Below are 22,066 nucleotides of genomic sequence, written 5' to 3' on the forward strand. Positions count from 1 at the left end.
AATCGAGCTGAAGTCTATCTGCCATGGGAAAATACTGCATATCTGGGAGATCTGAAGCAAGTGCTGATGGCATCTGTGGAGAGAGAGAAAAACAAATTTCAAGGCCATTGACACTAAATTGAACTGAAGGAGGCCTGAGGGTGATCGTTTTTAATGCTGTTGACAAAAGGGAGGAGGAGCGAGTTGAGCATGCCCAGAGCAAAAGACAGAGAAAGTAATAGTATCATCGGAGAGATGTAGACATTGATCCTAATTCTAATTCTAGATGCAAAATCTTTGTTCATGGAAGATACGACTGGTAGAAAATAGATCAGCTGTGGTGAGAATCAGCTGTGGCAAGCCATCAAGACACTGGGAGAACAATGTGTGTCATTCAATTGAGATTAGTACTCATACTCTGAAGTTGTTAAACTTGATTTTGAGTCCCAGAGATTGTAAAATGCCTGAGCACAAAATGAGACGCTGTTATACCAGCTTCCTTTTGGCTTTGTTGGAGAATTTTAGCCGGCTCAGTTAGCATGAGAGTCAGATGGTGCATTTAAATGATAAGTAATTGAAAGGGTGAGATTGTTCTTCTGGACAGATTGGAGGTGTTTTAGAATGTGATCACCCATTCTGTGTTTATACTTGCCAATGAAGAGTAGAGTGCATTATGTGCAGTAAGTACAGCAGACATGTTTCAAACAAGTTCAAGTAAACTGCTGCTTTACCTGGGAGGGGTGTTTGGATTATGAGAAGGGAAGATGTAGTAGAGAAAGTGTTTCACCTTCTGCCATTACTTGGGAATATTTCACATAGGGTTGAGAAAGCGCAAGGAATGGATCAGGGTGTAATGGAGGGAGTGGTCCCTGAGGAATGCTGACAATGGACTAGAAGGGAAGATATGATTCTAAAATAGTGGACTGAGAGTAGTGTGGATCTTGCAGCTGCTCCTGAGATTCAGGCTTATTTTAAGATTTACTTCTAGACTTATTACAGTTATTATGTTTTAGTTGTATAAGATTTTTACTTTGATTCAGTTTTAGTTCTTTAAAAAAATATTTGCATAGGTACATGAATAAGAAATGTTTGGAAGGATATGGGCCAAGCACAGGTGGGACTAGTTTAGTTTGAGATTATGTTTGGCATGGACTGGTTGGATCGAAGGATCTGTTTCTGTGCTGTATGACTTTGCAGCTATGACTTTATATATTTGGAATTTGTGAAATAACAGTCGATGACCCTTTGACTGAGGAGACTGGTGGAATGGAAAATGATGATAGGGGAAGCTTAACATTCTGAGAGGGAGGAAAAGGGGTGAGGGCAGATGTGTGGAAAGTGAGTTGGGGATGGCTTAGGGCCCTCTCCAATGGTGGGGGTAAATCCTCAGTTGAGGAATAAGGAAAATGTTGGAGGCACCCCAGTGGAAGGTGCTGCATTCCATCCTCCTTTTTCGACAGCATAAAAGCCATAGTTTTCCAGTTCATTCCAGTTACAAAGAAGATTCATTAGACTTGAAATATTAACTCTCTTTTTTTTCCCTCTCCACAGATGTTGACAGATCTACTGATTTTGTTCACTTGCTATGTGCCTTGTATTTTAACATAAACTAAACGATTTGTGAATCGCTTGAATATTAAGTATTGAATCTTTTGGCCGTTTTACAATAGGATGGCTTCTATTTCCCTGTTGCATGTGTACAGATAAAATACATTCCAGAGAAGATTACCTAAGGCAATGAAATAAAACTGTAGTTTCACTGTTTTCTGATTTTTTTTCAGATTGTTAATGAAGCTGCTAAGTATCGATATCGCTCTGGCAACTTATTTGACTGTGGAAGTTTAACAATTCGTGCACCTTGGGGCTGTGTTGGTCATGGATCGCTCTATCATTCGCAGAGTCCTGAGGCTTTCTTTTCCCATATTCCTGGAGTTAAGGTGAGCATCCCTGGCCAGCTTAATTTTTAGTTTTGTAAATTAACTAGTTAAAATGCATTTGATCAGCTTCCATGTATTGATACAGACCCATAGCAAAAGTTATGGGCAGTTTTAGAAAATCATTGAGAAATCAAAGTCAACGGAGGAGGAACGGTGAATATCTACTGTCCAGTTGAAGGTTCAGTTCAAGTTATGATCCAAAAGTAAGTACAGTATGATTTTCTTTGCTCCTGTATAGGCAACCCTAGACTTTGGGTGGGTTTGATATTTATGTTGTGAGATCTCCATGTAGTTCCAGGATATTGACCTAGACATGTTGCAGAAATGGCAATTTTTTCTAAGTCAGGACGGTGCACTGGACTTAGAGAAAAACGTGCAGATAATGGTGTTTCCATGCACCTGCTGTACTGTCCATTAGTGGATAAGCCATAATGAGTAAAAAAAGTTAATTTTCTTCCTACTACCTTAGGTTGCCATATTCATAATTGTAAGGATATATAGGTGTCCTGTTTTGGTTTTAGTAATGGTCCTACACAATCTAATAACACTTGACTGAATGGTCCTTCCACAACTGGTCTAACTATGGAAGATACTGGTTTAATTAATGTTGAGATTCTCAAGCAACCTAGAAAACATGTTTAACATGTTTTCCAAATTGTACTACATCCTTAGAAAGTTTTGACCAGGCAAAATGCCTATTTATCAATGCTTTCTGTTTTCCTAAATGTGCTGCCATAGGAATTTCATGCGTTACTTGCAATATCTTCTTATAACATGGGTGCCTCCATATCTTTTAAAATATAATTCTCAAGCAACCTAGAAAACATGTTTAACATGTTTTCCAAATTGTACTACATCCTTAGAAAGTTTTGACCAGGCAAAATGCCTATTTATCAATGCTTTCTGTTTTCCTAAATGTGCTGCCATAGGAATTTCATGCGTTACTTGCAATATCTTCTTATAACATGGGTGCCTCCATATCTTTTAAAATATAATTGCACTCTGGGAATCCTTCAGCCTTTGCTCAATGTGAGCTGACTGTGGTAACTTGTTTAACGCAGGATCTGCTATCTGAGCTTTCATCAGTGAAGACATGCCGAATACCTCCTTTGAATTATCCTCATCCTTGAAGAAAAGTTTTGGCTAGTCTCACATCTGCTTGTGGTATTACTTTAACCTCAGATTATGGGACACGTTTAGCCATTGCTTTGGTCACCACACATATTAGAATAATATTGGGACTTGTTCAGATAATCATTTATATTCGATATCTTCAGAGGCATTTTATTCTTCTTTAGATGGACAATCTGCCAAAGAACATCAAAGGAAGCCAGCTATCTGTTACTAAAGACATCTAATATATACACACAGGACAGACCGAGCGAGAGAGAGATTTTTGGTGCTTTCTCTTTGTAGGTTGGATGTTGCTGTTGCACTGGTAGAACACACATTCTTGTACTCAGGATTTAATCAAAATGTTGTTGCCAAGCATTTGTGCCTTCTTTTGTAACCCGTTAGATTTGTTCTGTCTACTTTTGCATTCACTATTTCAGGAAAGACAACACTGCATACAACTCTCAATATTCTTCAACAAGCATGATTTTAAAACTGTAGCCATCTCTTTACACAGACCCATATTGGTTTAAAGCAATAGCTTCCTTTCTTTATTGCAAAATCCAAAAGTAGGGGATAGAAAAAGATGCGATCTTTACACCTACTTTTGTAACCACAGCTTTTGTGTGGCTGGTCCTGTTCTATTATTGGTCAACAAAGATGCCTAGAAAGTTGATGGTGGAGCAAACATTCATGGTAATCTTGCTGAGGAATGATGAAAGCTTGTGAAACTTTTGTTGAGATGGCCATTACCTGGCACATTTGTGGCATGAATATTACTTGCCGTTTACCAGTCAAAATCTGATGAGTCTGGACTAGTTAGCTACTTGAGATGTGAATGGAACAGAACATTGTGTAGTCATCAGTGATTATGTCAACTTCAGATTTTTTTTGGTGGAAGGATGGTTATTGATACAGTAACATTGATGAAGCAACTGAAGATGGTTGCGTCTAGTACATTGCCCTTGGGGAACAGCTGCAGTGATTTCCTGGGGCTCAGGTGATCAACAACAACAAATTTTTGAGCTAGATATGACAAGAGCCTGTTGATGGCTTTACCACTTTTTCTAGTTTTAGGGCAAACCCTTAATGTCATATTAGATACTATACTGCCTTAATTTTAGAGGCAGTGACTCTCCTCTCACCTGTCTATGTTCAAACCAAGACTCTAATGAGGTTTGGGGCCAACTGAACTTGATGTTAAGGTTAATGATGAGTAAATACTGCTTGATAGCATAGATGCTGTCACCCATGTATTACTTTGCTGAAGTTGCTATTATTTTTCAAACCAAGTTCCAAAGTTTCTACCTTTCTTGAGTACATGAGAAAAACCATTTAATATTCTTTGACGTGCTTAATTACTGGCCTCACAAGCCTTTCACTTACTTCTATCTTCACTAAATTTGGCATTTTGCCATGCTGTATTTGTTGGAAAATGTCTGCCTCTTTTCCTTTTGGACTGGTTAGAAATTCCCGCAGAATTTCTAACTGATCATGGATGCCTACGCAAGTCACGAAAGTACCAAGATGCAATTAAGGGGTAGGAATTAGTCCAGAAAATTGGTGCATAAATACTGATGATTAACATTGGTAAAATCTCTAAATTTTCTAAAACAGATTTTTCTTCTGTGAATCTTAAATAGAAATGCCTAATTGATTTGTGTCTCAGATGTTTGAAATGCTGTAGATTGTGTTTTTCCCCGTTCCTTGTAGTCACCCACTTCTGTGGAAGTTTAAAGTGAAGACCATATATATTTCAGTAATAGTCACTTTTTTGACTATTTTTAAAGATTAAATTTATGCGATCGACTATTATATGTATATTACTTTTGAGTGGCTAAACTTCGTGCCCATCAAAATTCGTGCCATCATTAGCAGAAGCCCAATTGATCTCTAAATGAGTAAAGAAACAACCACAATGAATTGCAGTCATTCTGAAAGCCCGGAGCAAAACGCAACAGCTGGCAGAGTGGAAGATCCATATCAGAGCAGGATGACTGGCAGATTGGAAACCTGGACCGGAGTACACTGACTGGCACACTAACTCATAAATGTTGATCCGTTATCTGTGAAGAACTAGAGTCAAGTTTTACATGCAAAGTATGGAAAATTCCAGATTTTTGGCTAAAAATAGGGGGTTGACTTGTACATGAGATCAACTTTACTTGAGTATATATGGTTTCTCTTAGCATAAATTGCAATGTAAGAAGTATAGGCTCAGAAAACATGCTTGATTATGTTATGATGCCTGCTGAAGATATTACTGGACACATTACGTTCCAGACTGAAATCATATTTTGTTTTGTTTTTAAGGAGGTTGTCTCTAACTGTTGCTAATACTGCAGATTTGGTTTTAACAATAAAAGAAAATTATTATGAAAAATGAAGAAAAATTATAAATTTTAAGTATAACACACAAAGATTTGGAAACACACAGCAAAAAATATACTCCCATTAATCCAAAAGCAACCTTTTGCAATACAGATTGTTCTGTTCTCACATATGTTTTGTTAATATGAATTCGCTGTAATGCAGTTGATGAATTGAGGACACTGTTTCTAAAGAGCAAACTTTTAAAATGTATGTTGGCTGTAATGAGATTATATCGCCAGCACTTTAAACGCTTTTCTAAAGTGCGATTTTTCTGTAATGTGGGGTTGCGCATTATAGAAGAACTACCTGGACTGACATCAGAGAAAATTTCTTTCTTTCTTTATCCCTTTTGTCAGGCTTAATTTAACTGTGACTTTGACTCCCAGTTCTGAGAATCAGATATCCTCTTGCTTGATTTGTCAAATAAGTAGATATCTTTATAAATATCTTTAGATATAAAATATCAGTATAAACTTGCTGAGGTTGAAGTAACTCCTCCTAGCCTGGAACATTTATTGCATTCCTTAATCTAAGGTATCCTATTATTAACAAATCTAAACTGTCTCTCTTCTTCAAGAGATATCCCTATCTTATTCTTTCATCAAGAGCAATTGCTTCACCCATACAAAAGTACCTTGCAGAATTGCCCAAACTGAAACCAAAGGAAACCTTTTTTTTAAGTTACAGACTTCCTTTAAGCTCAAAAGATTCCATCTGAAAGCTTAATGCACAATGCTGTTTGCTTTATTCTCTCATAGCCTCTTCCAATGTAAATAAATTTTCCTTAGTCTCTAAAATGTCTGAGTGTTTTTTTAAATAAATCACCATGATTACAGAAGTACTTAAAAGTTAATCATTAAAATCTTTCAAACACACAGAAAATTCAATTAAAAAATTTAAACTCAAAAATAAATAATAAAGGGACAAAAAACCCACATCTTACAAGTAGTACAAAGAATATTGCCTTGCTTATGTACTCTGTTATTATCCACATTTAATAATAAAGACCAAGAGTTAAAGCTAAAACGTGAAAGTTCATGTAAGCATTTATAATCTACATAACCATGTTACTTTTGTGCAGTGACTTTAGCTACAAAATATCTGCTCGTGACCTCCAGAGTTTGAACAGAAACCTATGTAATTTTCATTAGATCACTGATTGAAGTTTAGGTTGAACTTTCTTAGATAGCAATGGAATGCATTTTCTTTGAACTTCAGCTGTAATCTCTGAGGGCAAAAGGAACAAAGGTGTAAAATTAATATGTTGGAATATATTGACGTGTAGGGAGTAAAATGAAACCAAAACTTGCCTGACTGAGGAAGTGAAGCTAACTTGTAAAACTTGAGTAAAAGTCGAATGTATCTGCATTATTACCGAGAATGAACATGTAGAAATGGCATTTAGCATTGGGTGGGCTGAAAAGCAAATTATGGTAAATATAGAACAGGACAAATGCTAAAATCTAAAGGCAATTCCAAGTCTACTGTCTGCTGATTCAGATGTGTCATGATTGTAACTTCTTCATGAGGTAAGTGTTACAAACAAGAACTGCTTACTGGTTGCAAGATTTTTTTAACATGATTCTCCACATGATGCATATAGTAGTAATACATTCTAAAGACATTTTGTTGCTTTTCATGTTTAGGTTTGTCTCCCTGCTGTTTTGTGTATTTTCCTTGCGTTTTGGGAAATGGTGAGATGTAGCAAGAAAAGGGACCATGTTTAGCTTTGGGCTACATTTAGATTAGGGTTGTGGATCACATATTGCCAATCAGATTATTTTCACTCCCCTAATCACTTGCGTTTGCCTCTGTTCTATCACTTTCCCCGAATATTCCATTTCAAATTCCTGACCAAAAAGTTACCTTTGTATAAAAAGCAAAACTAATATAGTTGATTTTTGAAAACTTGAATAGCTAGTAGCAACTGAATTGAATTAGATATAAGTTTTCATTAGGCTGAGACAACTGGCTTTAGCTATGGACACCCCATCATGCACAGTACTAAATACACCTTTTCGTCTTGCCATGCTTGGAACAGGTCAGAATCACAAATATATCTGCAATTGCTTACCAGACTGCGAAATCTTGGATGAAAACTGAATATTCGGAAATATTCAGCAGGTCTTGCAGCGTCTGTGAAGTGTCAGCATCTTGTATTTTTAGTTTTAAATTTCCAGCATCTGCAATATTTTGCTGATATGTCTTGGAGCTCAGTCTTTCTACCCAATCTGCACCACTTATAACCCTCTGACCATCAGCATGTTTTAAAAAATTGCCTACGCCAGCAGAAGCTATAAATGCAATAGTTCTTTTATGAGAAAGACATGAAGCTTGCCTGGAGTGATGGGCAATATTTATTGTTCAAGCAAAAACACTAAAACAAATAATCAAGTCATTAATCTTATTCTTGCTTATAGTGTAGGACCTCCAGCACCAGGTGGTGATAGTGAGGGAGGGCACCAAGCAAAGGAGCTCAAACAGTCAAGTGGATTCTCTCTGAAGAGAAGGATGTCTGCCAGAAAGTGCCCATAATTTCCCTTGATGTATGTAAAGACCTGATGCCAATGGAATAAAGAATCTGTGCTTCATGACTTTTGGGCTGTCCATGTGTTAAAATCTCTTGTTACATTTCTGGCATAGTTGGCAGACTCCACAGATAAGGCATCGGGGAGCAAGGCTGAAAGAGGGCAATGTCCATGAGGGAGGCTGAAGCTGGTACAGTTATGATTTGAGGCTTTTAGACCAAACCTAGACAGAGACTCCACATATGCATTTGCATGATACTACAGAGGAAAGATGAGGTGCTTCTGATCTGATATTCATCTTGCCAGTGAATAGGAAGCTGAGCAGCTTCAGGGGAAGAACAGAAGCTCTTGATTGAAGACCATATTGAGAATACACAGTTGGTTATGTGTGTGAGCAGGCGTCATTCATGATCAGCATTCCCACTAAACTTTGTTTTCTTCTGCATGAACATCCGAAGTCCGTACAAGACAATTTTCAGATTCAGTATGTGGATGTACCTACTAGAGAAGGTGCAACATTTGACCTACTCTTGGGAAATAAGGCAGGGCAGGTGACTGAGGTGTCAGTGGGGGAGCACTTTGGGGCCAGCGATCATAATTCTATTCGTTTTAAAATAGTGATGGAAAAGGATGACCAGATCTAAAAGTTAAAGTTCTAAATTGGAGAAAGGCCAATTTTGACAGTATTAGGCAAGAACTTTCGAAAGCTGATTGGAGGCAAATGTTCGCAGATAAAGGGACAGCTGGAAAATGGGAAGCCTTCAGAAATGAGATCACAAGAATCCAGAGAAAGTATATTCCTGCCAGGGTGAAAGGGAAGGCTGGTAGATATAGGGAATATTGGATGACTGAAGAAATTGAGGGTTTGGTTAAGAAAAAGAAAGAAGCATATGTAAGGCATAGACAGGATAGATCGAGTGAATCCTTAGAAGAGTATACAGGAAGTAGGAGTATACCTAAGAGGGAAATCAGAAGGGCAAAAAGGGGATATGAGATAGCTTTGGCAAATAGAATTAAGGAGAATCCAAAGGGTTTTTACAAATATATTAAGGACAAAACGGTAACTAGGGAGATATTAGGGCCCCTCAAAAATCAGCAAGGTGGCCTTTGTGTGGAGCCACAGAAAATGGGGGAGATACTAAATGAATATTTTGCATCAGTATTTACTGTGGAAAAGGATTTGGAAGATATAGACTGTAGGGAAATAGATGGTGACATCTTGCAAAATGTCCAGATTACAGGGGAGGAAGTGCTGGATGTCTTGAAATGGTTAAAGGTGGATAAATCCCCAGGACCTGATCAGGTGTACCCAAGAACTCTGTGGGAAGCTAGAGAAGTGATTGCTGGGCCTCTTGCTGAGATATTTGTATCATCAGTAGTCACAGGTGAGGTGCCGGAAGACTGAAGTTGGCAAACATGGTGCCATTGTTTAAGAAGGCCGGTAAAGACAAGCCAGGGAACTGTAGACCGGTGAGCCTGACCTCAGTGGTGGGCAAATTGTTGGAGGGAATCCTGAGGGACAGGATGTACATGTATTTGGAAAGGCAAGGACTGATTAGGGATAAGCTGAAAAATGTTTTGCAGGAATTCCTGAAGAAGGGCTTATGTCAGAAACGTCGGTTCTCCTGCTCCTTGGATGCTGTCTGACCTGCTGCGCTTTTCCAGCAACACATTTTTCAGCTCTGATCTCCAGCCTCACTTTCTCCTAACTGATTAGGGATAGTCAACATGGCTTTGTGCGTGGGAAATCATGTCTCACAAACTTGATTGAACTTTTTGAAGAAGTAACAAAGAAGATTGATGAGGGCAGAGCAATAGATATGATCTATATGGACTTCAGTAAGGCGGTTGACAAGGTTCCCCATGGGAAACTGATTAGCAAAGTTAGATCTCATGGAATACAGGGAGAACTAGCCATTTGGATACAGAACTGGCTCAAAGGTAGAAAACAGAGAGTGGTGGTGGAGGGTTGTTTTTCAGACTGGAGGCCTGTAACCAGTGGAGTGCCACAAGCATCGGTGCTGGGCCCTCTACTTTTGTCATTTACATAAATGATTTGGATGCAAGCATAAGAAGAACAGTTAGTTAGTTTGCGGATGACACCAAAATTGGAGGAGTAGTGGACAGCGAAGAGGGTTACCTCAGATTACAACAGGACCTGAACCAGATGGGCCAATGGGCTGAGAAGTGGCAGATGGAGTTTAATTCAGATAAATGCGAGGTGGTGCATTTTGTGAAAGCAAACCTTAGCAGTACTTTACACTTAATGGTAAGGTCCTAGGGAGTGTTTCTGAACAAAGAGACCTTGGAGTGCAGGTTCATAGTTCCTTGAAAGTGGAGTCGCCGGTAGATAGGATAGTGAAGAAGGCGTTTGGTATGCTTTCCTCTATTGGTCAGAGTATTGAGTACAGGAGTTGGGAGGTCATGTTGCGGCTGTACAGGACATTGGTTAGGCCACTGTTGAAATATTGCGTGCAATTCTGGTCTCCGTTCTATCGGAAAAATGTTGTGAAACTTGAAAGGGTTCAGAAAAGATTTACAAGGATGTTGCCAGGGTTGGAGGATCTGAGTTGCAGGGAAAGGCATATGGAGGATAGTGGGCTAGTGTAGGTTAGGTGGGCATAGATCGGCGCAACATCGAGGGCCAAAGGGCCTGTACTGCGCTGTATGTTTCTATGTTCTATAACATTTTTGTGGAAAAGTCTATCGAGGAATATTGGCAAATGTTCAAAGAAGTCCACGGTGAGTTTTTGAGGTACTGATTAACCTTTCTGGAAAATGATGCAGCAAAGATTTTAAGATCATATGCAAGACAAAGGAAAAGTCCTGGTCTCCATTAGCCTGGAATTAGTGAAGTTGTTGAACCTCCTTCAAACCAACCAGGGACAGGTAGCTGAAGGGCTGCTTAACTGATCTGGTCAGGAATGAGAATCTTCAAATAGGATTTGGAAGCTGAATTATGGAAAACTTCAATTGTCCTTTTTGAAGTGTTCGATCACATCATCTGGATCATGGGGAAAGCTGGGACTCTGAAGATCAGGAAAGAAATTGCCATCAGGCAGGTGATTATTGGTACAGAAGGGGATGTAGACCTCTGGCTGAAGAGGAACATGGATCAGCTGGCTACACAGCAAGCTGTTCTTACTTTGTGGTAAGCTGTGTACCTGAGTTTTCCCGAGGGTAAGTCTCACATTTGTTGGAATTGTGACAAAGCTAGGCATGCGAAGAATTCTGCTCTGAACAGCCACAGCCACGGCTGCTGTCAGGCAAAAATCCCATCCAGTGCAGTAATCTTCCTTTCTCACCAAATGTTGAACTACTTGGACTTCCTGCTGTGAGCTAAGTTGGGGTGGATGTTGATGAGGTGGAAGGTCAGGAGGAGCTCCTTTAGGAAGGGCCTCAGTCTTATGTACAGCAGTGGGGCTTTGCCAAAGAGTCAGCTTGATATATAGCAATGTAGAAGCATCATGCCTACTTGACACAGGAGTGGGTGTGTCAAGTGTTACTCCATGATTTTTCCCAGAACATGTTGCTGAGCTGTGTAAATTGTCTCTTTCTTGATTAGCATGTTCACTAAGATCTGTCATCAGTCTTACTTTTCACAGACTGGGGTTTCTAATAAATGATGACTTGATTGATATTCTAGTAAAATAAAGTTGAAGATATCACTGGTATTGGAGTTAAACATGTTAAGAGGTATCTAGATGACGTAGAAAGCAAATGCAGTTGCCAGTATGAGAAACACCTTACAAAGTTGGCAAATGGGCTCAGGATTCCTTGACCTTGTTAGAGTCATAAAGTTGTAGAGTCTATAGCACTGCCAAGGCCTTTCGGCCCATTGAATCTGTACCAGCCTCACTACACTTTTTTCAACTTTGCCTATAGCTTTGAGTGCTATGACTTTCCATGCACTGGAGGTGTGTCAGCCTGTATGGGACCCTTATAGTATTTGAGAGGCAGAGAGTTGGGTTGTTCTTTTATCTATCTGCACCATCACAGTTCTTGAAGGCTCAAGTCAGTCATCTCCATCTGACTGTGGAACCTGCTTACTTCCAATGACCAGTGTACAAAGACACCCCGGTATCTTTGTACATCAGCCTTTCCCAATCCATCACCATTTGACTAATATGCTTGCTATTTTGTTTTTCTTACTGATCTGGATAACTTTACATTTACCTATGATATGCTTCATCTGCCATGTAGTCACCCATTCACTCAACTTGTTTAAATTGTCCTGAAGTCTTTTCATATCCTGCTCACTACTCACATTCCCATCTCGTTTTCTATCGTCAGCCAACTTGGAAATATCATTCATCCATAATATTACTATTTATTTTGAATAGCTAGGAGCTAACCTCTGATCCCTGCAAATCCTCACTTGCCACTACCTTCACTCTGAAAATGACCCATTTATTCCTAATCTCTGTTTACTATCTGCTAACAAATTCTCAATCCATGCCAGTACATTTTAACTAATCCCACATGCTTTCGTTTTGAACTTTCTTCGTCTTACAAATGATTTTTGTCAAAATCACGTTGGCTATTTCCACCCATGACCAAAAGGCCTCTACAATAGCCACAGTATAAGTATAAGTTGAAAATGTGTTGCTGGAAAAGCGCAGCAGGTCAGGCAGCATCCAAGGAACAGGAAATTCAATGTTTCGGGCATAAGCCCTTCATCAGGAATTAGTATATTAGTGTATGTTGGCTTGTCTGTTACTGTATTCCATTGTGGATTCACAGTGATCAGAACCATGAGTGATCATCAATGATGTCAACTTCAGGAGCAAGATCCTACATAGATTTGCATGGTTTATGGCATTGTTCATCTGGAGGATGCAGTACAGTATCATTGATTCATCCGCAATCTCCAGACCATCGGTGTAACTCCTCACCCCCCTCTCCCATTTCCAAGATTAAACAAAAGTGGCCTGAGTTACTTTCTGGTGCTGGTTTATGCTTATCATTATAACCCTACACTTATGACAGTCTCCTATTTGGAGTTCTGGTACTCACCATACCTTCCAGTGGAAATGGCTATATCACTAAGTCAAGCATCTCACGAGGTTAAACTAGGCATCTAGAAGAGAGAAAACTGCTAAGAAGGAAAATGTTGAATGATCACAAGGCTGACAGGATTGACCTTCCAGTCAGCTTAAAGGCATTTCGTCCGATTCAGAATATCAGAGGTTAGAATATGATACAGGGCATCTGGGATCCTGGTTCCTTGAGAGTCATCAAGCAGCTCCTCATAGGTGTCCACATTTATGTTGTTAACCTGGTAGCTGGCAGAGAGCTTTGGAAAATGGTTTGCAGAACGGATTTGTTGGGCTCCCAAAGTCTGGTGGAGTGTGGAGTAAGCAGCCCTCTCCGAGTATTGTGGAACCTGAAGTGTCAGTGTGTAATGGCGTGAGTGAATTGGATTCAGATAGTGGTAATGAATCGTGGAATGATCTGTGTATGGTGAATCTAGTGTGAGACCGCCTACTCTGGACCTGGAACGTTATGCAGGGATAACCTGCTGGGAGGTAGCAACTGAAGCAGCAAATGCTGCCAATCATAATGGAAACCTGACTGATCTGCACCCCACTGCAAGTTATCCAGCACAAGAAATGGATCTGTGGGAAGTACCAGTACATAAATAGCTAAGATGGCTCTCTTGTGTAAATGGTGGATTTTGCCCAAATGTTATCATTTTTGGAGATCGTTGTACAGGAAGAGATTGCTATGACTAATGCGGACTAGAAAATTCTAACCATTGTGATGCATTGGTGAAGCATCTTGAGGCATTTTAATGCGCTAAAGACACTATATAAATAAAAGGTTTTTTTGCACAATCTTTGCTCTGGGTTAATTACTCCAGAAAAACGTAACCCAGGGAAAAAGTAACCTGGGACTAGGTCAGATTGGGATGTCTGGTCAGCTTGGACGAGTTAGAGTGAAGGGTCTGTTTCTGTGCTGCATTACTCTATGATTCACCTACTAATGGGATGCAGTATTTTTTCTCCCCCTTTGCACTACGCATGTTGTGCTGAAAAATCTTCCTCTGAACCGTAACTAAATTGTAAATAGAACGTTTGCTCTGGGAAAAATAATCCCAACTCAATTAAAATAGCATTTTAAAACTTCTCTTCTCCAGTCTTCCTACCTTTTACCTCAGACAACTGCAAGGGGCATATGGACTTAATTGTTACTAAGTCATTCTTTTAATTGTCTCTCTTCCTTCCTGAGTACTTTTGTGTTGCAGATGTCACTTGCCGTTTCTCAGCTCCAGAATGAATTTTGCTCAGATCTTGGTCCATGTGGAAATGGACTGCTTTATCTGAGGAGCTGCGAATGATGGTGGACACTGCTCATTCAGATATTATTTGGAGATGCCGGTGTTGGACTGAGGTGTACAAAGTTAAAAATCACACAACACCAGGTTATAGTCCAACAGGTTTAATTGGAAGCACTAGCTTTCGGAGCACTGCTTGCTCCTTCATCAGGTGGTTGTGGAGTATAAGATTGGAAAACATAGAATTTATAGCAAAAGTTTACAGTGTCATGTAACTGAAATTATATATTGAAAAATACCTGGTTTGTTTGTTACGTCTCTCATCTGTTAGAATGACCACATTGGTTTCAGTTCTTTCATATGTAAATTGCAAAACCTTTTTTAAAAAGTTACATTCTCAAGTGGACTTTAAAAATTGGTGTCTGTCAGCCCAGATAATGTATTGAACGTATGAGCTCCCTTGTGTGATACTATCTGTACAGCAATGTTTAGACTGATTCTAATCTAAAATAATGAATTTACAGAATCTTACATGGATTCATGCAGTTCTTGAGTGAAGTAAAATGTAACTCAGCAAGTACAAATTCACTCCATAAACTTTTATATGTATGTGTGTGTGGGTTGGGGGGAGAGATGTGTGTATGGGTGGGGGGGGAGGGTTGTGAGTGTCTGTGAGAGAGTGGGTGCATGTGTGTGAGTGTGTCTATAAAATGGGTATAAGTCTGTAAGAGGGTGTGTGTGGACGTGGATACCACCATTACATGTGGGGACACCTCCCACCATGTACGTGGCAGGTACTCATGCGACCTAGCCAATGTTTTTCTCATACACTGCAAGCAAGGATGCCAATATTACATTGGTGACATTGAGCAGAGGCTACGGCAGCAGATGAATGGGCACCGCACAACAATCCACAGACAGGAGTATTTCTTCCCAGTTGGAGAACACTTCAGCGGTCCAGGACGTTCAACCATCTTCGGCTGACCATCCTCCAAGGCAGGCTTCGGAACAGGCAGCAGCAAAAACTGGGCAAGCAGAGGCTGATAGCTAAGTTCGGTATCCATGGGGATGGCCTCATTGGGACCTTGGGTTCATGTCACACTACAGGTGACACCATTGCACTGTACACACACGCAGGCACTCCTTTACACGCACAGACACACACTCCTACACATACCCACACACGTACCCTCTCACAAACATACCCATTTATAGTCGCACTTACACACATATACCCACTCTCTCGCAGACACAAGCATACCCTCCCCTCCCCCGCCAACGTATGCATGAATCGATGTAAGATTCTGTAAATTCATTTTTTTTTAGATTTGAATCAGTCTAAACATTTGGCACAGACAGTGTCACATAGGGGACCCCAATTGTTAAAAGTTCACTTGAGAATGTAACTTTTAAAAAAAGTTTTGTGATTTACATATGAAAGAACTGAAATCAACATGGTCATTCTAAAAGTTGAGAGACTCAACTAACAATCCAGATCTTTTCAACATCTAATTTCAGTTACATCACACTGTAAACTTTTGCTATAAATTCTGTGTCTTACAACCTTATACTTAACAACCACCTGATGAAGGAGCAGTGCTCCGAAAGCTAGTGCTTCCAATTAAACCTGTTGGACTATAACCTGGTTGTGTGTGATTTTCAACTTCATACAGACATTGGTAAACATCTGCACTTCAGAGTTTACGATGAAGGGTAGGTTATTGATGAAGCAGCTACTCATACTTGGACCTTGTAAACTGCCCTCAGGATCTCCTGCATTAATGTCTAGAGACTGAATTGATTTGTCTGCAATAGCTATTGCCATCCTTTCAGAAAATATATCTAGAAATCCAGCAAGTGAAATGTACCACCCATTCCCATTGACTTCTGAGAGAAATGTAATGTCACACTGAGACAGATTTAATATGTAGTTAAACTTGAGGGGATGTGGAGAAGATTTACAATGATGTTACTAGGATTGGAGGATTTGAGCTACAGGAAAAAGCTGAATAGATTGGGACTATTTTCCCTGAAGTGTCAGAGGCTGAGGGATAACCTTGTAGGGAGTTATAAAATCATGAAGGGTATGGATTGAGTGAATATCCAAGGTCTTTTACTTAGGGTGGGGGGAGTCCAAAACTAGAAGGCATGGGTTCAGGGTGAGAGGGGAAAAATCTATAAAAGATGTGAAGAAACTTTTTCATGCAAAGGGTGGTGTGTGTGAGGAATGAGCTGCCAGAGGAAGTGGTGGTGGTGGTGGGGGGGGGGGGGGGAGTGCAGGGCTGATACAATAACAAAACTTCAAAGGCATCTAGATTAGTATGTACGTAGAAAGGGTTTAGAGGTATATGGACCAAATGCTGACAAGTGGATCTAGGTCAGATTGGGATGTCTGGTCGGTGTGGACGAGTTGGATCGAAGGGTCTATTTCTGTGCTATATGACTGTCATTCATATAATATTGGAATGCAGTATTTCCCCCTCCACCCCCCAACCACACACACACATTTGCACTAAGGCTGAAATGAGGTCAATAGCAAATCAATCTTATTAGAACTCAGCCTGAGCATTGGTGAGCTGATTATTGATCATTTCCATGAGACAGCATTGTCAATAACACCTTCCATAACTTTGTCAGAGTCATGTTGAAATTATGCTAATGTGATGTTAGTTTGTCCTTTGAATTTGTCTCGATTTTTGCGAAGGTATCTGTGGACATTTTCACTTTGGGTGCCTGCCAATGTTGTGTTGTATCTGAACAACTTGGCTAGAGGCATGACTAGTTCTGGAACAGGAGCCTTCAGCACTGTGATATTGTCAGGGCCCATACCCTTTGCTGTTTTCAGTATGCTCATCGACTTGTTGATATCAAATGGAGTTACCCAATAGGATAAGGTGTACGCAGAGCTTTGCAAAATTAATTTGTTGAACATTTAAAGATCTTCTCTTTGGTAATACAAGTAAATTCCAAATAGTTATTAAGTGTTGAAACGTTTAGAAGCCATATCCACCATTCATTTTCAATGTGTTCAGCCATTGATCAGAAGACCTAACACCAAGTATCTGGACAAATTTGGTGATTAATGAGAACATTGAACTGAAGTGCAGTCTAACACACTCTTTATTAACATTGAACTTATTTAGTGGAAGTTAGAAATGAACTGAAGGTGAGTCTGAGTGAGTTTCTATTTATAAATTGAGGGAAATGATGGTTAATATTGTATTTGTATGCCAAACTCTGCATACAGTTGCACATTTGTACAATTTACACCAGATCATGATTTCTTTAGGCAATTCATTTCAAAAAATAAGCGGTAACAGTGTGCCAAGAAAAACAGTGTGTGTTCCAATGCAAGTATTACCAGAGTAGTTAAATTAGATTTGGTTGTTGTTCATAGGAACAAGCTTTATTTTGAAGGAAAATATCGGTATTACTTCCTTCTCTTTACCAAATTATATCCAGCACATTTAGAGCTGTGATACAGTGAAAAGCTCAGAAATGTTGTACTGAAACTCTCATATTTCTGTAAGCAACATTGTGCTACATCATATTAGAAACATCAAAGTTCTGTGTCCAATTACTGAACACTAGTAGAAATTAAAATCTAATGGGGAGATCCATACCCATTTGATACCTATTTGTTACTGTTTAAAATTTTGTTGAAGTTTTTGGGACAGATCATTATTAGGACAGGTGTCCAAGTTATTGTTAAGGAGTGTCGCAAAAGGGAAGTGCTTGACAAATGGCAGATGGAATTTGAAGTGGTATGTTTTGAGCAGATAGAATAGGGCGATGCAGTATAGACTTACTGACACAGTTCAAATTTTCAGGTTGGAAGCAGGTAGTGGGAGTCTAGATACTTCCAGGCTTGGTGTCTGCCCAAGGAGAAAGTACCAGCAAAAATTAGATTTCATTTCAGGATTGAGGTGGGGAAGGATGTAATTGTGGGCTGTAACCTTGGAGGGAATTTAAAGGCAGATATGGGGATACCACCTGTTGAGCTGTTTTGGGACTTCATCCCCATTATAATAATTATAAAGTCCTCCAGTCCTCGCTCCATACTCTTGTTACCCATTTGTGTGGGCCCATAACCCCTTATACACACCATGCTAAGCCATGCCTCCCAACCTACCCCAAATAGGCCCAAGTTTAGATTAGGCAAAAGCCCTTCATCAGGAATACTGTCCTGAAACGTCGATTTTACTGCTCCTCGGATGCTGCCTGAACTGCTGTGCTTTTCCAGCACCACTCTAATCTAAACTCTGGTTTCCAGCATCTACAGTCATTGTTTTTACCCAAATAGGCCCAAGGCCATTCATTCCTGATGAAGGGCTTATGCCCGAAACGTCGAATTTCCTGTTCCTTGGATGCTGCCTGACCTGCTGCGCTTTTCCAGCAACACATTTTCAGCTCTGATCTCCAGCATCTGCAGACCTCACTTTCTCCTCAAGGCCATTCATGCCAAGATATTCCCCACTGCCCACCCATGGTCCAAAATATCCTTCACTCCAAGCTATGCCCCCATTCATCCCTATGACTGATCAGACTCTTCCTATCAAGTTATGGCTCTTCTGTGCCCATTCACCTACTGGATGGAACAAATCAGCCCTATGGCAACTGTAGAAATTGTTTTCTTAAGAAAAAAGTATAATTCATTCATAAATTGCCACCTTATGAAACAAAAACTCCTGTTGTTACAGTCCAATAAAGAGTTCATTGTCGAGAACCCTTAAGATATCAATAACAGAAGCTGCAAGCTTTTAAACTTATTTATCTTGTGTAAATGAAGATTACAAAATAGGCAGAATAGATCAGGCAGTTGTCAAGCAATGTTTTCCCTCGGACTCAGCTGTTTCAACACACTATTGGATTTTTGGGCTGTCAGCAGCGCTGCTCGTGGGCGGTTAGCACTGCTGCCTCACAGCACCGGAGACCCGCGTTCAATTCCCGACTCATGCAACTGACTGTGTGGAGTTTGCACGTTCTCCTCGTGTCTGCGTGGGTTTCCTCTGGGTACTCCGGTTTCCTCCCACAGTCCAAAGATGTGCGGGTCAGGTGAATTGGCCATTCTAAATTGCCCATAGTGTTAGGTAAAAGGGCGTAAATGTAGGGGTTGCGCTTCGGCGGGTCGGTGTGGACTTGTTGGGCCGAAGGGCCTGTTTCTACACTAAGTAATCTAAAAAAAAAGCCCAGATTACGCAATAAGGCTTGGCCTCATTTCAACGTAACCTTTCAAAAGGTTCCTAATCTACAGTATGGTTTACAACACCTCTGAGGTGCTGTGAACCATGAGTCCTTTCAAAGTCAGCCTGACTCATGACAAAAGTAAGGTTCATAAAACAAGCCTGTCTCGCAATGAAGCTGAGCAGGTCAATAATGCAAGGTGTGAGCTCTTTTACTGAACTAGCCCACCTTAAATAGCTCCAGTGAAAATGAGAAGCCCCCGAAATGTACACATTAATTGGGTCCCAGCTGCTATTTTCATCCCTGCACAGAGGTATCAGAACTCCATAAACAGCCAGCAGAAAGAGTGTGCACATGTCGGCGATATATATGCAAGGATCTTCAAAGGGGATGGGACACCTTGAAAGAATGGGTAAAAACAATGACTGCAGATGCTGGAAACCAGATTCTGGATTAGTGGTGCTGGAAGAGCACAGCAGTTCAGGCAGCATCCGAGGAGCAGTAAAATCAACATTTCAGGCAAAAGCCCTTCATCAGGAGTACAGGCAGAGAGCCTGAAGGGTGGAGATTTTACTGCTCCTCAGATGCTGCCTGAATTGCTGTGCTCTTCCAGCACCACTAATCCAGAACCTTGAAAGAATGGTCAAAGCATGTGGGATTTTTAGTTTCATACCTGGAGGCATTGCCTGCTAAGTGAAGTTAATGCTGAACTTTTATAAATGACCAGTTAGTCCCCAAGTGGAGTATTGTGTCCAGTCCTGGTCAGCGCACAGTAGGTAAAATGTGAGACTTTGGAAGAGATTTGACTGATTGGTTCCAAGGATTGTGGATTTTAGTTACAAGGTTAAATTGGCAAAGCTGGGTTTGTTCTCCTTAGAGCAAAGGAGATTGAGGGGATGCTTACTATAGATATGTAAGATTATCACGTTGTGATAAGATAAAAACTGCTTCCATTAGCTAATGATACAAAACCTGGACATTAATTTAAGCTTTTGGACAAGAGATTCAGGGGGAATGTACGGAGCCCCCAACTTTTTGTTCCTCAGTGTTAATGACTTTGACTGTGCTGCCCACAAGGTAATAGAAGTGAAAAACAGTTATTAGATTAGATTAAATTAGATTACTTACAGTGTGGAAACAGGCCCTTCGGCCCAACAAGTCCACACCAACCCGCACCCGCCCAGACCCAATCCCTACATATACCCCTGCACTTAACACTACGGGCAATTTAGCATGGCCAATTCACCTAACCTGCACATCTTTGGACTGTCCAATCCCCTTTGTCCTGCTCAACCCCTGTGGCTGTCAACCTTTACCTTCTTCGATTGCCCATTTATTTTCCTTTTCAAATAGTAACACTATTGAATGTCAAGGGGCAATGTTTATGTGTCTCTTTTGTTGGAGATGGTTATTGCCTTGCACTTATGTGGCACAAATGCTATTCTCTGCAGATGCCTAGATATTGTCCTGATCTTGCTGCATTTGCATATGGACTGCTTCAGTATCTCAGGAGTTATGAATGGTGCTGAGCATTATAGAATCGTCAGTGAACCTCTACACATCTGACTTTATGACGGAGGGAGGTTCACTGATGAAACTGCTGAAAATATTTGGGCCTAGGCCACTTTTGTGGCACTCTCCAATTCATTCATATCCTTCCTGAAGTGTGGCTACTGGGACTGGATGTAGTGCTTCAGTTGAGGTGTGACTAGTGGATTGTACAAGTTCAGCACAATCATTTTGTTTGTGCTCTTTGCCCTTCCTACGAAATTACTTTGCTTTATTAACTTTTTTGTCTACTTGACTTGCTACTTTTAATGACTTATACCCCCAGATCTTCCTGCTCTTGCACACCCTTTAAATTTGTATTCTTGTTTTATTATGTTTTTGTACCAAAATGTGTCACTTCACACTTCTCTGCATTAAACTTTATTTGCTACTAATCCACCCACTCCATCAACTTCTTAATGCCCTGTTGAGGTTATATACTGTTCTCCTCTCAGTTTGGAATACTCCCAAGTTTTGTTGGACTGCAAATCTTCCTCTAACCCAAACAAACCCCATTAATCATTATGCTCTATTTTGTATCTATTCATCAATTTGTTATCAAGGTTGTTACTGTCCCTTTTATTCTCTGACCTGTAACTTTGCTCACAAGTATATCATGTGAGTGTCTCTTGGAAGTCAGTGTCCACCACTTTGATACCATCTCCTTCATCAGGCCTCTCTGTTACCTCAAAATAAACCAGTAAATTAGTTAGGCATGATTTCCCCTTAGAAACTCATGCTGGTTCTTATTAATAGAATTAAGGAGAATCCAAAAGGTTTTTACAAATATATTAAGGGCAAAAGGGTAACCAGGGAGAGAATAGGGCCCTTCAAAGATCATCAAGGCGGCGTTTATGTGGAGCCGCAGAAAATGGGGGAGATACTAAATGAATATTTTGCATCAGTGTTTACTTTGGAAAAGGATATGGAAGATATAGATGTAGGGAAATAAATGGTGACATCTTGCAAAATGTCCAGATTACAGAGGAGGAAGTGCTGGATGTCTTGAAACGGTTAAAAGTGGATAAATCCCCAGGACCTGATCAGATGTACCTGAGAATTCTGTGGGAAGCTAGAGAAGTGATTGCTGGGCCTCTTGCTGAGATATTTGTATCATCGGTAGTCAC

General features: G+C 40.2%; 1 protein-coding gene across 1 annotated transcript in view; it reads left to right on the forward strand.

The window, feature by feature from the left end:
* Positions 1 to 22,066, forward strand: part of bckdhb (branched chain keto acid dehydrogenase E1 subunit beta) — a 291,935-nt gene that overhangs the window by 64,835 nt on the left and 205,034 nt on the right. Inside the window, exon 5 of the mRNA XM_060849722.1 lies at positions 1,761 to 1,916. Within this exon, the coding sequence (XP_060705705.1) occupies positions 1,761 to 1,916 (156 nt within the window). The remainder of the gene's footprint in view (positions 1 to 1,760; positions 1,917 to 22,066) is intronic.

The sequence above is a fragment of the Hemiscyllium ocellatum genome, chromosome 3 (assembly GCF_020745735.1).
Source record: "Hemiscyllium ocellatum isolate sHemOce1 chromosome 3, sHemOce1.pat.X.cur, whole genome shotgun sequence".
Classification (NCBI taxonomy): domain Eukaryota; kingdom Metazoa; phylum Chordata; class Chondrichthyes; order Orectolobiformes; family Hemiscylliidae; genus Hemiscyllium; species Hemiscyllium ocellatum.